The 13,624-nt window shown below is 32.5% G+C and overlaps 4 protein-coding genes across 7 annotated transcripts in view; 3 read left to right on the forward strand and 1 right to left on the reverse strand.

The window, feature by feature from the left end:
• Positions 1-3,915, forward strand: part of LOC130897887 (uncharacterized) — a 35,771-nt gene extending 31,856 nt beyond the window's left edge. For all 3 annotated transcript variants that reach the window (XM_057810807.1, XM_057816536.1, XM_057815740.1), the window contains one exon: positions 1,833-3,915. In XM_057810807.1, the coding sequence (XP_057666790.1) occupies positions 1,833-3,257 (1,425 nt within the window). In that variant the 3' untranslated portion in view covers positions 3,258-3,915. The remainder of the gene's footprint in view (positions 1-1,832) is intronic.
• Positions 3,916-7,757: 3,842 nt separating this feature from the next.
• On the forward strand, positions 7,758-9,487 carry LOC130897984 (G patch domain-containing protein 11). Its single transcript, XM_057806993.1, has 3 exons — positions 7,758-8,007; positions 8,057-8,513; positions 9,115-9,487. Exons 1-3 carry the CDS (start codon positions 7,958-7,960, stop codon positions 9,388-9,390), a joined length of 783 nt encoding a protein of 260 aa, XP_057662976.1. The 5' UTR covers positions 7,758-7,957; the 3' UTR covers positions 9,391-9,487.
• Positions 9,488-9,972: 485 nt separating this feature from the next.
• On the reverse strand, positions 9,973-10,777 carry LOC130897991 (translocon-associated protein subunit gamma). Its single transcript, XM_057807005.1, has one exon. It carries the CDS (start codon positions 10,647-10,649, stop codon positions 10,098-10,100), a length of 552 nt encoding a protein of 183 aa, XP_057662988.1. The 5' UTR covers positions 10,650-10,777; the 3' UTR covers positions 9,973-10,097.
• Positions 10,778-11,445: 668 nt separating this feature from the next.
• LOC130897101 (transcriptional coactivator YAP1-A) overlaps positions 11,446-13,624 on the forward strand; it is a 135,215-nt gene continuing 133,036 nt past the window's right edge. For both annotated transcript variants that reach the window (XM_057806113.1, XM_057806831.1), the window contains exon 1: positions 11,446-12,266. In XM_057806113.1, coding sequence (XP_057662096.1) covers positions 11,806-12,266 — 461 coding nt within the window. In that variant the 5' untranslated portion in view covers positions 11,446-11,805. The remainder of the gene's footprint in view (positions 12,267-13,624) is intronic.

The raw sequence follows: 13,624 nt of genomic DNA on the forward strand, positions 1-13,624 counted from the left end.
TGGTACAAATATATTCCTTATAATAAAGATATAATTAATTAATAGCCACGAACAATCCTAGCCTTTTATTGGTTTTCTTTAAAGTTCATCTCCAAATAAGTTTATGATCTTAGATTACCAGCAGTAATTAAGATGACCAAATTTTTTTATTTCAAATCCGTGACGGGAACTTGTAGCGGGAGGGAAGAAATTATTTTTTTAATAAAAATTATACATAACAAATACTATTTAAAGATATAATAAAAATCAGATTTTTTTTTTTTAATCAGAATTACTGAGTACAAAACTTTTTCACTAGATCTTTGTATATAAAATTCTGTACAATTTTCTTCATAATTAACTTTAGTAAGTGATATCGCTTTTAGTGTATCTATTTCAAATCGAGTCTTGTCACTTATCCAAAAGCAATTCATTAAAAAAATATTCTTTTCGTAGAAGCATTTGTGCTAGGCAGGTAGAAAAAGAACTCTGCTAATTTTCGTAAATTTGAAAATGGAAGTTTACGATTATTAAAGTGAGAGACAATTTCAACCCACCTTTGGTTGGATGGGACAAAAAGCCAGAATCCAGGATAAATATTGCTTCTAGAAAAATCTGGAACCTATAGTCACCAAAGCAGTAATACTATATATAAAACAACAAAGCAGTCCTTATGGCTTGAAGTCTCTCTACTGCTTTTCTTCAACTCCTTTTATTGACGGCGGCATTGTGTCAGTTCGCTATCCCTAAGTCTTCCTTATACGCATCTAGCTATTTCCCAAATGGACGTCCCCTTCTTATTTTTCCGCCTTCTCCACTTGTTAAGGCTCTTTCACTCACCTGTTTTCTTCCATTCTTGTTATATGCCCCAACCAAAGCAATCTTTTTGCACTTACTATATAGCCGATCTCTGCCTGACCATATAACCTTTCAATCTCTGCATTCGTTTTTGTTCTCCATTCATCTTCTTTCACTCGTATCCCTACAAAAATTTTTCTCAACACTCCTATTTCCCATGCATTTAGCCTGTTTTCCTCTTTCTCATTCTCATTTACTATCTTATAACACCTTAGGTTGTATAACTGCCCTGTAAATTCTTAGCTTCGCTACCCTCGAAATATCTTTGGACCTTGATAGGTTTCCTAGAGCTACAACTGTATTATTGCCTTTTGTCAATCTTTCTTCGATTTCTTCAATTTCGTCTCATTCATTTGTTACAGTTACTCCCAGGTATTCAAACTTCAAACCGGAACTCTTTGTTTTGCTCTGTTGTGATCTTTAATTGGTTGTCACTTCAAAAGTCGTTGCCCACTTCCATATACTTGGTCTTGTTCGTTGACACGTAGGCCATATCTTTTTGCTATCTTTTCAAATAGTAAAAACATTTTCTGTAGTTCCTGTTTTGTTCTGGTTATGAGCACTGCGTCATTTTCATATGCCAGGACTTGCCTTTTTTAATATTATCAATTTCCGTTATAATTTCTGGTAAAATTATGTGATGGCACTTCCAGGGTTATGTTGTCATGTTTAAAATTTATTTAAAATCTATTGGAGGAATTACTAAATGTAGAAGTGCAGAATAATTGATGTTAATAGTAGATAATAACAGTCTGAGTTCGTCGAGTTATCCCTTATGTAGAAAATATATTGAGCAATATGATTGAGAAAAAACTATTAATTCTCTCGAAATACCGTTAAAATACCTACAATAAAGTTTAATTATTACTAACTATTATGTTAATCAAAGCTAGTTCACTGATACAAATTATTCTAGTTCAATAATTATGGTAACTTCAATTTTTTTTCAAATAAAATGCTTTCATTTGATGTAATTAGAGTAAATATTTTTACAGCACATGTGGGTGATGCCATCTTCAAGTGCAAGGTGTGCCCAACTGCCAAGAGCTGCTGACAAGGTTCCTTTTTATGCGGCATTGAAAAAATTCCGTGATTATTTGAACGGTTTGATAACGGAAATCGATGAAAACGAAATGGTATTTTCTGAACCAAGTTTAAAGTCGTGCTACGAAGCAGAACCAAAGCCAGATCCATTTTCTCCAGAGCTCACTGACATAAGTAATGCTGTGATCCAAAATGAAGATGGTACAATTATACCGTGTAAAAAGAAGAGAGGTAGACCGAAAAAAATAAAAGTAGAAGGTGAAGAATCTCCTCCAAAACCAGTAGTTCGGAAACCTCCCTCTACTCAGAATAATAACTGTGATTTTCCAAAGAAAAAAAGAGGCCGGCCTAAAAAGGTTAAGGTTGAAAATATGGACTTAAATCCACCAGATAATACATCGACCAATTTATCTCAGTGTTATTCAAACCCATCTCCAATCCAGTCTCCCAACAATTTCTATCAAATGGGCCCAGCTATGACTCCACCCAATGGGTCTGGAAACCTTTATGCTCCTCAACCCCCACAAGCATACACTCAATCGCCCCGACCTCCTTATAGTCAGTCACCTAGACCTCCCTATACAAATTCTCCAAGACCACAATATAGTCAGTCTCCTAGACCTCAGTATAGTCAGTCACCACGACCACAATATAGTCAGTCCCCCAGACCACAGTATAGTCAGTCTCCTCGTCCCACATATAGCCAGTCCCCTCGACCCCCTTACAGTCAATCCCCAAGACCTCATTCCCAACCCTTCACTCATTCTGACTTAAGCTCAGAAATAAGTGCGGCAATTAGTTCTGAACAATTGGGATCGCCCGCTTCCCCTATTGGTCCTCCAGATTTTGAACCTCCTACAAGCATGGCAGAAGAAGCTGAATGTCGTTTGGGGAGTCCAGCTCCTTCGACAAATAGTGAGCAAGCTCATTATCATTACCAATCGTATAATATGGATCCCCCTCATCAACCAGAACAATATCCATCTCCAAGACAAACACAAGATATTGCTACTAAAAGTTTATCGGGTTTGGAATCTTTAGTAGATCAAATACCAAGTATAACTGAAGGTGATGCTCCATTAAGTGAAGCACCTGACCAATATGCCGGCCAGTTCAATAATTATAATGTATCATCCTCATCTAGGGCTAGTCCTATTCCATATAATTATCCCCCAAGTTCAGGGTACCCCCTGTATCCTACTCCAACGTGGAGTGGTCACTATGAACCAATGCCCATTGGTTACCCACAAATACCGTATGCTCAGAGCTATGCACCAGGTTTGCATGTTCCAAGTCCAAACTATCCATATTATAGTTACCCCCAAGCTACACCGACTCATCCGCCAGGCTACCCACCCTATTTGGGAGGATTCTGATTGGTTTACGTCAGTGTGTTTTCATGTTGTGTACCTGTACCATATGTTCAGCTAGTACCTAGCAAGTCTGTCCGCTTGAGTACAGTTGGTCACTTGCATTTGACAACAACAGAGACTTGCACAGGGTAAATGGTGATATTTTTTTGTCATAAGTATTTTTCTCTAAACTTTGAATGTTAGATAGGCCAACAAGGGTTTTGTGCATTATTCTACATTCAGATCTCGGTCTCGATTGAGTGTGTGTGTCAATCTGAGTGTGAGGTTCATCGTTATAGTTGTAGCCCATGTCATTCATTTAAAATAAACATTTGTTATAGCTCTTCAGGTCGTCTTTTCTTGTCCCTTGCCCTTATTCCCACATATCACTGCATTCAAAATGGGTCATCACTAAACAATCTGTAGGTGTTGACTCAAAGAAAAAATAAAAAAAAAAAGAAAAATACTTTTATATAGTAACAGAACTGATATTATTTATTTAATAATTATTACCTATTCAATGTGTTATTACAAAAAAGTGACTTTTTTTATATCTAATGTTATATTTAATACTCGTACTAGTTTCACATTTTTAAGAAACTTCTATCCTCAATTTTTGTACTTTAAGCAGTATTAGAATTTACGAAAAAAAAATGATCAAATAAATTTTGTTTAGTTCTTCTATTGTATTTTATTTGAAAAACATTATTTATACAATAAACATATATATCCATTAAAATCATAGATCTTCTCCTTTCTATTCCATAAGTGCTGACGGTTATATAGGTAAGCAAGAGTCGTGAGTCAATTAGTTATCACATACCTTGATTGATCATTAGTTATGCAAAACTGTATCCTTTTATCAACCCTTTGAGTACATTTGACGAGTGAGACTCGTCATCCGTTTACTTGGGTGAAGTTATGGTGGACGAGTCTGACTTGTCATCTGAATTAGAGAAGCAGGCGTTGATTTTTTTTAAGTACTCCAACCATTTGGCGTTGATCGCAAACAATTTCCTGTCGTTGGTTTTTGACATTTTACAGTTGCAAATAAAGTTAATTCCACTTATTATTATTTTATCCCTGTTTTTTTTATACTAACGATAACTGAAAATATACCAGTACGTCAAAAACGTACGCTGCTTTAATCGAGCGATAGTGAATCATCTATCGAACAATTGCAAGAACAATGGATTTGGGACGAAAAAGAAAATCTTGCTGAAATAAAATAATTTCAAGAAATAGCTAGAATCAATGTTTTGTACCTGCGTAGATTAGGTGATAATCCTACACCATTGAAAGGGTTCGACCAAGTTATTTTTTTGGAAAATGACAGTAGAAGAAACGAATAGATATATCAGACAAATAATTGTGAAACAATGTGCAAATAAACGAAACCTAAAGTAGTTTCCAGTAATGAAAGGATATATTGCATTATGTATTCTTATATATCAAATAAAAAAATCTAAATTGAGTTCATATTGGTCGAAAAGAACTATAATAAATACTCCAATTTTTCTCAGCCACTATGCCAGAGGATACGTTTTTCGATATCATACGATTCCTTTACAGACAAGGAAAAGTTGAGTAAAAATGATCATAACAGAAATTTAGTTGATTATCTGAAAACTACATACGACAATTTTTATACTTTAGAAAGCGCAGAATCTCTTAGATGAATCTCTTGTCAAATTCAAAGGACGTTTGAGTTCTATTCAGTCCAATCAATTGAAACGAGCGCGATTTGGAATAAAAATTTATAAACTTTGCGAGTCTTTATCAGATTATTGTATTCGTTTTAAAATCTATGTTGGCACAGACAAAATACCGGCAACTGATATACCGGCGCCTGAGAGTGTTGTCCTAGAAGTGGCACAACCAATTTTTAAGAAAAAAAACATAATACAGGTATGGAAGGCGTTTATAAACAGGACCAATTGCTAATGTGCTTTCCTTTTTATGAGAAAATTCACATGATCTACATAATAAAGTCAATAGTGGAACCAAAACAGACCTTGTCCAATTTCGTTTAAAAATCGCTGAAGAATTATTGGCGCAAGTGGTCCTGCCAAATTATAATACCCGTGGGCGTTCTTCAAGTATCGATGCGCCAAAAATTGGGTAAATTTTCCGGCAACAGAATAAAAGAAACACCCTACAAAACGGTGCCGCGTATATTATAAACATAGAATAAGAAAAGAAACCACTTGGCAGTGCAAACAGTACCATATACCTCTGTATTTACCGACAGCTAGTTCTTGTTCTTTATAAATATTTTTATTTTGTGCCATTTATACACTTATTCCACATTTTGTTATTGGAATGTTTTTTGAAAAATATATTTATATCACCAATATAAGTATTTATTATCATTAAATCCGTTATATATGCATGAAAGTCTTCAAATAATTCAGTACTCAAAGGATTAGAAAAAACCAAAAGGAGAAACGATTTAATATGTGCCAAATAATTTATACTTTTAATAAATATTACCGTAGTGGTGTGGTGCTTACTAGTCTGGACGATGAACGGAAGTTATTTAAAAAATCCAAAATTATATGACATCTCGAAATATATAAGGCACTATAAAAATGTTTGATTTTTGGATTGAAAACAGTATATGTGGTTTATAGTACTTCATGAATAAATATCTTGAACTGGAAACGTTTTCAATTCCTTATATCACGATCATAATAGATGTTTATAGTAAAACTCATTTCGAAATTCCAATAATCTACTTCATTTCATTTTTGGACTATTTTCTTCAAAAAATTTTATTCCAAAGTTATTCAATATCGAGAATAGCATGACGTTTTTCATAAAACAATTTTCAAATCGTGTATTTCCGAATGATTATTATCGTAGTATATTTATATAATACGAGTTCTGGCAAAAGACCTAGTAACAAAGAGACAAATTCAACTATACTTTTATACAAAATAATGCTAATTTAATCAATTTTAGCAGCATACATTAGGTGAGGCACAAATTGGGATACGTATAACACGTGTGAGGTAGCGTGACACGAGAGACAGGACTCGTACATGCTACACGTGCTGCGTGGTGATCCTCATATTGAGACATGCGTTTTCAAATAGGAAACGAAGGGGTTTGGATTTGATTGGTAGTTCGCGACTAGCAGGCATCAAAAGATGTCTGACATTTTTGACAATCGAATAAACAATTGCTGTTATTGTACTTAAGTTCTGAATCAGAATCGGATAATGCTGAGGAGGAAATGTTGTTTTATTCCTTCATTAAGAAGAAATTTATTCTATCGAAGAGAAAAACCAGTGGACAATTTACAATTACAACTAAAATGAGTGATATTGATTGCGCAAATTGGGATACGTATAGCACGTGTCAGTTAGCGTGACAAGACTCGTGCTGTGCTGCGTCACCTCACACGTGTCCCAATTTGCTCCTTGTCTAGAATTGTATAATTTTAATCTGCCAATATTGCAATAAAAACATCAGTCATTCAATAATTAAAAAATGTGAGTGATCAAATAAGCTTCATTGAAATATAAATATCTCGTCAAGTGAAAACGATTATATATTATCACTGAAATCCGAACAGAGGCCCCAAATAAACCTTTTTAATGAAGTAGATAACGACACGTAACAAGAGTTGCAAATTACGCACTTGGTGGTTTCTCTCTTTATTTTTTCCACTCTAACTGCTTATAACTATTTTTACCAAATATACTATTATTGGATGTGCTGTGTGACATAATATACATAAAAGTATTTTTATAACAACCTAAAAAACGTATTACTTTTCTTGCAATTTCAAAAAGACTGATCAAATATTACCTATCGACAATCAATCTATTATATCTGCATAGGTACATTATAAGGATAATATTATTGATATATTCAAAATTATTATATAATATTGAATATTATGTCAAATTTACTATACAGTTTGAACTGGCTGGAACCCGTCACCCAAGCATTCTTTGTGGAAGAATCCTTGCACAGAACATATACTACGATTTGGAGTCCCTGCCCGTCACCATCTTATTAGGAACATAAAGATCAGTTCAATGTTTATGTCGACTGAATTCTATGGTTCACAAACAACAGTGCATTCCACTAAGCACTCACAACAATCACGTTCACGACCACGATCTTTCTCGTTCGCCTTAGTCCAGTATAATCGTAAACTCAAGTGAAATGGCTTAAGAGGTGTTTTAAGTATTGAGATAAATATTAACGATTGGCAAAACAGAAAAAATAAAGCATAAGTTTTAAGAATGCTTCAAAAGTACTTCGGATATTCGATAACGCATCAAATAATGAGATAGATTCTCATGGTTGCAATTTGCGTTGCTCGAATTTTGAAAATTCCACTAATTCTTGCAACGCTAACTTCGACCTATCTCTTGACGAGAGTCGTCGTTAACGTTATTCATTACGTCATGAATGACGTTTTAGCTGCGACCACAACGATCGTAGTCGCAATGTGGAGCGCTCTAAAGAGTATTTCAGGCTAAGATTATATACTCGATGATTTCAAGTGTGAATGTTGATAGTGGAATGCACCATTAGTATCTTTTTATCAAATTGAGTTTTAACTCATGAAATTTTTAACTCCTGCAAACGATTTGTTTTGTTTCTTTGAGAGAAATGTTCATAAGGATCGTGCTTTATCAATGTTCAAAACGTAAATTAATCAATCCATTAAATCTTTTGTACATTATATATGTAAGTTAGTAATTATGTCGGATTCTGAAGATGATTATATGTCGTTTAAAGTTTTGGTGGATAGGTAAGCTATGAAGATAAAACAATATAAATTTTTTACATTCTAATTTCAGCAAAGATGACGTACGTCCAAGTCTTTTATTTAATAGAGAAAAACGTAAAATGGATGTGTTTAAAAAGAAAATTGAAGCCTCAAATAAACGACAAAAATCCTTAGTAGAACTTGAAAGAGAAAACCGAGAAATGGGCTTAAATACTGCCATATCTGACGAAAATAAAGGATTCAAATTACTGGAAAAAATGGGTTTTAAACATGGAGAAAGTCTTGGAAAAAATAAAAGTGGCATAAAGGAACCTATTGATATTGTTATAAAACAAGGAACATCAGGTATTGGTCGTGAATCTCATCTAAAGGAAGTGTTAAATAAAAAACAGCAAAGGAAAATAAGTTATTTAAGGCATTATGAAACTCAGTTCCACTTAGCCAATAAAGAAAGAAAGAACTTAGCACAAATGAGAAAAGATTTCTTTAAAGCACAGAAAATATGTGAAGAATTAGATTTTCGAGCTGTAAGTATACATCTATTTTTAATAACCAACTGCAGTATAGGATTATGAAATCAAATCGGTTTTGAATTATTGTGTATTGTTGAGGAATATTTAATACAATTAACACATTGAAAGATAGAATTATTAATTTAAATTAGTTTGAAGTTAATCAACATCAGGAGTCAAATTGTACTCAGTTGAAATTGACAAAAACTTTTCGTATAACTTATATTTGAAGTTAATTATCTTCGCTCCTTTTCTTTGATACTTTTTTACTGTTAAAATTGCCTCAGCAACATTTCTAGTCATCACAAAATATACAAATTTATTAAAACTGAAACAGTGGAAAGGATACTGTATTTTATTTTTTAAATGTGGCTATAAATACATTCAAATATTTTTATGTATTTATTACATTACCTTTATAATTTTTATTTTATATATTTGTCTGATAAATTGAGGATAATGAATTTACATTATAGATACTTGCATATTTTATTAAAAATATAATTCTACACAAGACAGTAAGGAAATTGTTTGAAAAAAACTATGGTGATATAAATACATATCTCCATACATATGCCATTTCTTTGTATAAATTTGATACAAACATTGTTTTCAGAAAGTCAAAGATCCTATTGAAGATTTCTTTTGGACTAGAGACACTATCAAAAAAAGAAAGAAATTGGAGAGAGATGAGATTTATGAAGATACAGACAGTAGTAGTGACGATGAGGAATTTGAGACAAATATCAGTGAAGAGAATTTGTTCACATTAATAGACTATCTCAGAAAGAAACACTTATACTGTATTTATTGTGTAATTACGGGTATTGATATCAAAGACCTCGAGGAAAATTGTCCTGGTCCCTACAGAATTGATCATGATGATGAGTAATATACAGAAACATTATTAGATTGTTTTTATTTTAACTTTTTTCAAGAGACTTATAGTTATTTATTTGTAACTGTTATTATATAAATTGAGATTTTGAGTTTTGTTTTTTCTTTTATTCTTAATAAAGAAGTAACTTCTTTTTTTGTAAAGTCATAAAAATACATAAGAGTGCATAGCAAAATATCAACTTTTAATGGTTGGAATTTAAATTCAAATTTACATCAATATTATTTTACTGAAATATCAATTCATTGGTACCATTCTTTTATGGTAATTTAATGCGATACTCCTGTTGTTGACTTGAACAAAGTACATTCTTTGAAATTTCTTACTTTTTGAAACACTAGATTTAACTTCATTTCCTGGAAGTCAACATAAACACAAGCAGTAATAACTTGAATAATTTTGTGCTAACTTCATATTTTAAAATTTTTTTAAATAAAAACACATGTTATGGAAAGAATTTAATAATAAACAAAATAAATATAATCCAAAAAGAACCTGTAACAAAATTTTTTTAAATTTTAAAGTAATTAGTCTTTTTATTAACCAATAAGAACTATACAAATAAAAATAATCATGTTGGAGAGAACTTAATGTTTCATTTAATGAAAAAGGCCATTTATATTGTTATAAATCTACTATGCCAACTGGCATGTTCAAAAGCACTTTACAAGAAATACTTAACAGCTATGTTAGACATTAGACTACTGAGAACCAGTTGATAATAATGCCAACAATGCTGATGTGATTCCAATGGAAAGAGTGTAATTTACAGCTGGAGTGAATGACTGAAGTAAGTAGAAACTAGCCAGAATCACAATAGCCAAAAATAATGCATTGTTATAGAAGATGGAGAAAGTGGTCGCTTCAAAGTCTGCTACTTCATTCTTCTTCCATAGTATTCTTTCGTCTTTCTCTTTTTTGCTCATTTTCTTATCATCTGCTAGCTTTTTGGTCAAATCTCTAGTAACGGCTTCTTCTCTTTTAACGGCAATTTTATGTTTTAAAGTAAATTTTGTGTTTCTGTAAGCCATCGCTAATAAATATGTGGATATTGCTGTGACCATAGCAAATACTATTAATGATGAATACAAATCAATCATATGTATCCTCCAAAATAACCATATTGGAACCGCAGATACAATTAGGGCATTGCCGTAAAACAATGCTGAAGATTTTGTTGAAACATTTCTACTGAAATCTTGTAATAATAATTCTTCTTCTTTCGTGAAGCCTTTATTTTGTGATTTGGACATATTTGTAATTCGCTTCTGTTACACTTTAGCACAAATAATTATTTTTATAACGAACACTTCACTCTACAGAATACAATTTGTGAATGTGGTGATTTGGTTAGATGAAGTGACAAGTGTTCTATTTCATTTTCATAACACGTCTTATCGCCACGCAACGTCATTCCACGTTGTTTCTAGCCATATTTTCGCAACCAACTTCTTCGATTTTAGGAATGACGTCAAAATAAATTAGAATGTAGACTACCTTCTTGTGTGAGCATGACTAAATGTCATAAAGTTAACTACCAAAGAATGATTTGGTATTTTCCAGACATAAACAACATGTTGGATATATATTTTCTCATTATGGTGAGAACTTGACGTTTCATTTATCTATGGCCGCTATTGACATAATTCATAGCATCATCCATAAAGTTGAATACTGACAAACATTTACTTTTTTCATTTATTTTATTGGATATTTTATCAATAAAAAACTAATTTACACCAATAAAAAATTGAAAAATAACACAAACCCAAAAGAGTATTAATATACTTTATTCAATCCAAATCGATACTTCAAGATCGAATAACTAGAATCGAAACACCATGTAACAATTTTTCCATATTTTTCCATCAAATTAGTAAACAATATGTGGAACTAGGAAGTGAGATGCCAGAAAGTTTTGTTGTTTTATTCTTGTTATTAGTTAGTGGCATATTTGATTATAAATAAATTTCTTATGTTTATGGTTTTTCTATGGCGATGCAGAAAGATCACATATCCGTCAAATAATCGAATGAAATAGAGATTGTTAATCGAGTTCGAGTGGAAGGAGACCACTCGATGTTTTATTGTTGTCAGCCTATCTATTTGTAATACGCTCAGAGCGGAGGCAAGAGAAACACTGTGTACAAATAGCGCAGGATTACCGGGTCCGTTCCATCTCACTCGTGGTGACAGTTCCCGCGTCCCCCAAATCTCGGGGATAAGCGGTCGGGCGAAGCAACAGGCCAAAAACAATTAGTCCCAGCATAATCGTTGTCGCGGATTCACGGTAGAAATTTTGAAAGTTAGAAGGTAGTGTTTTGTAGTGGTGTTTTATGTCAGTGAGAACTGGGTGATTTTTTCAAATAAACACTGTGTTCAGTGGCCAAGTAGTGCCTTATTATAACAATGGCACTAAATCAAGACGAAGCTAAACAAGTTGTAAGAGTTGATCAAGACTCTGAAACGGACTTACAAGCACTATTTGACAGCGTTTTAAAACCAGATTCAAAAAGACCTTTACAGGTGCCATGGAGTATGCGAAAACTCCCGGATTCGTTTTTTAACCCGCCATCCACGGGATCAAAATCTATAAATCACTCTCGCGAAAATTCAGTGGATTCCGCATTTGGAGGTGGCGCTACAGGTGCCACCTCCGTGAATTCCGTACCATTACAAACTGCACATCATAGGGCACATAGTTCTCCAGCATCTCTTCAACAAACGTATGCCGTAGGGCAGCAACAGGCACCCGTTCATCATATAAAACAAAGATCTTACGACGTGGCTAGTAAAACAGAAGATAATACCCCCTTGCCTCCCGGATGGGAACAAGCTCGCACCCCAGAAGGACAGGTGTATTATTTAAAGTGAGTAGGTACCTGTTAAAGAATCTAGTACAGGTTATCCAGGTCAAATTGGCCGCTCCAGGGACGGCCTTGCTATATAGTGCTTATTGAAAACGTGAACAAAACTCATTTTTATATATTTTTTGATGATTTGTCGAAGTTTATGTAAAAAACAACGCGCAAGGAAGGTCTGCCAGCTATTGTATGTACACAATTTAGAAGTAGGTATTTTATTTCTATCAACATAACCTCCTTAACTATCAAGTAGGATGTTTGTGAAATTCAGTAGTTATTTTAAAAAGCTTGGTTCAGTAGGTATTACATATTCATTTTTATATGTAAACAACATTGTTGACAAGTATTACAGAGTGGTTTTCATTACTAATCGTTTTTATATCAGTTTGCATTATTTAAAAGATAGTTTTAATTGTTTCAGTATATCCTCCAATAATTAGTTCTTTTACTTATTGAACCACACCTACCTCTAAAATGTAGATTTTTGTTATATATACCTGTAAATATTTATTGCAGTTCAGCTATTGGACAATTAGTGAAAATTAGTAAAAATCTCTTTAAATTTTTGATAGTTAATCAATTTTTGATACGTCATTATTTTATTAAGGTCTTGTTTATAATAGTTTTTTAGATTTAATGCAGGTATAATTAGGAAATTACTTTATTTTGTTTTTTATATGTTTTAGTTTCAGTAATGTTTTATCATTCTCTTAAGTAGATAATGTTATTTAATTACATATTAATGTGTATTTGTCTTATGTAAAAAGAAGTATGTTTACGTTAGTTATTGTTGTTTTTCTACCATTTTGTTCTACTGTTGTCCTAAAAACCTACCTGACCAAACTTTTTAACCTTCAAAAATTACAATAAATAAACAATGACAGTTATTTAACTGTATATCTACTTTTTTTCATTTTAAGCTAGGTATAAATAAACTGACAGGCTATTATTAAATAATTATTAAACTACTAATCACAAAATGTAGTGCAAATGTCATTAATTCGACAATTTTTGTAAAATTTTCTTGATGTTTAAGTATGTCCACAACATTTTTTGTGGAAATACAAATATAGTTCTTGTAATTTATAGTGTTTCATAAAAAGCTGGTTGGGTCTATCAATTTTCCAAAAACTTGCAGCATATTTATCCAAGTAGACTATGGGATCCCAACGAATTGTTTATTTTGGTGGCATCTTAAGATATCCAATTTCTAATTGGAGAGAATCCAATTTTGTATTAATTGATATCTATTTTTAACATATTAAGATTGTTGACCCAGTATTCATATGAGAATATAAGAAATTATGTGTAGGTGATCATAATAAAAATCTGATATTTTAACGCTTTTAAAAATGTTTTTCCTA

Source organism: Diorhabda carinulata, chromosome 1, assembly GCF_026250575.1.
Source record: "Diorhabda carinulata isolate Delta chromosome 1, icDioCari1.1, whole genome shotgun sequence".
In the NCBI taxonomy this organism is placed as follows: domain Eukaryota; kingdom Metazoa; phylum Arthropoda; class Insecta; order Coleoptera; family Chrysomelidae; genus Diorhabda; species Diorhabda carinulata.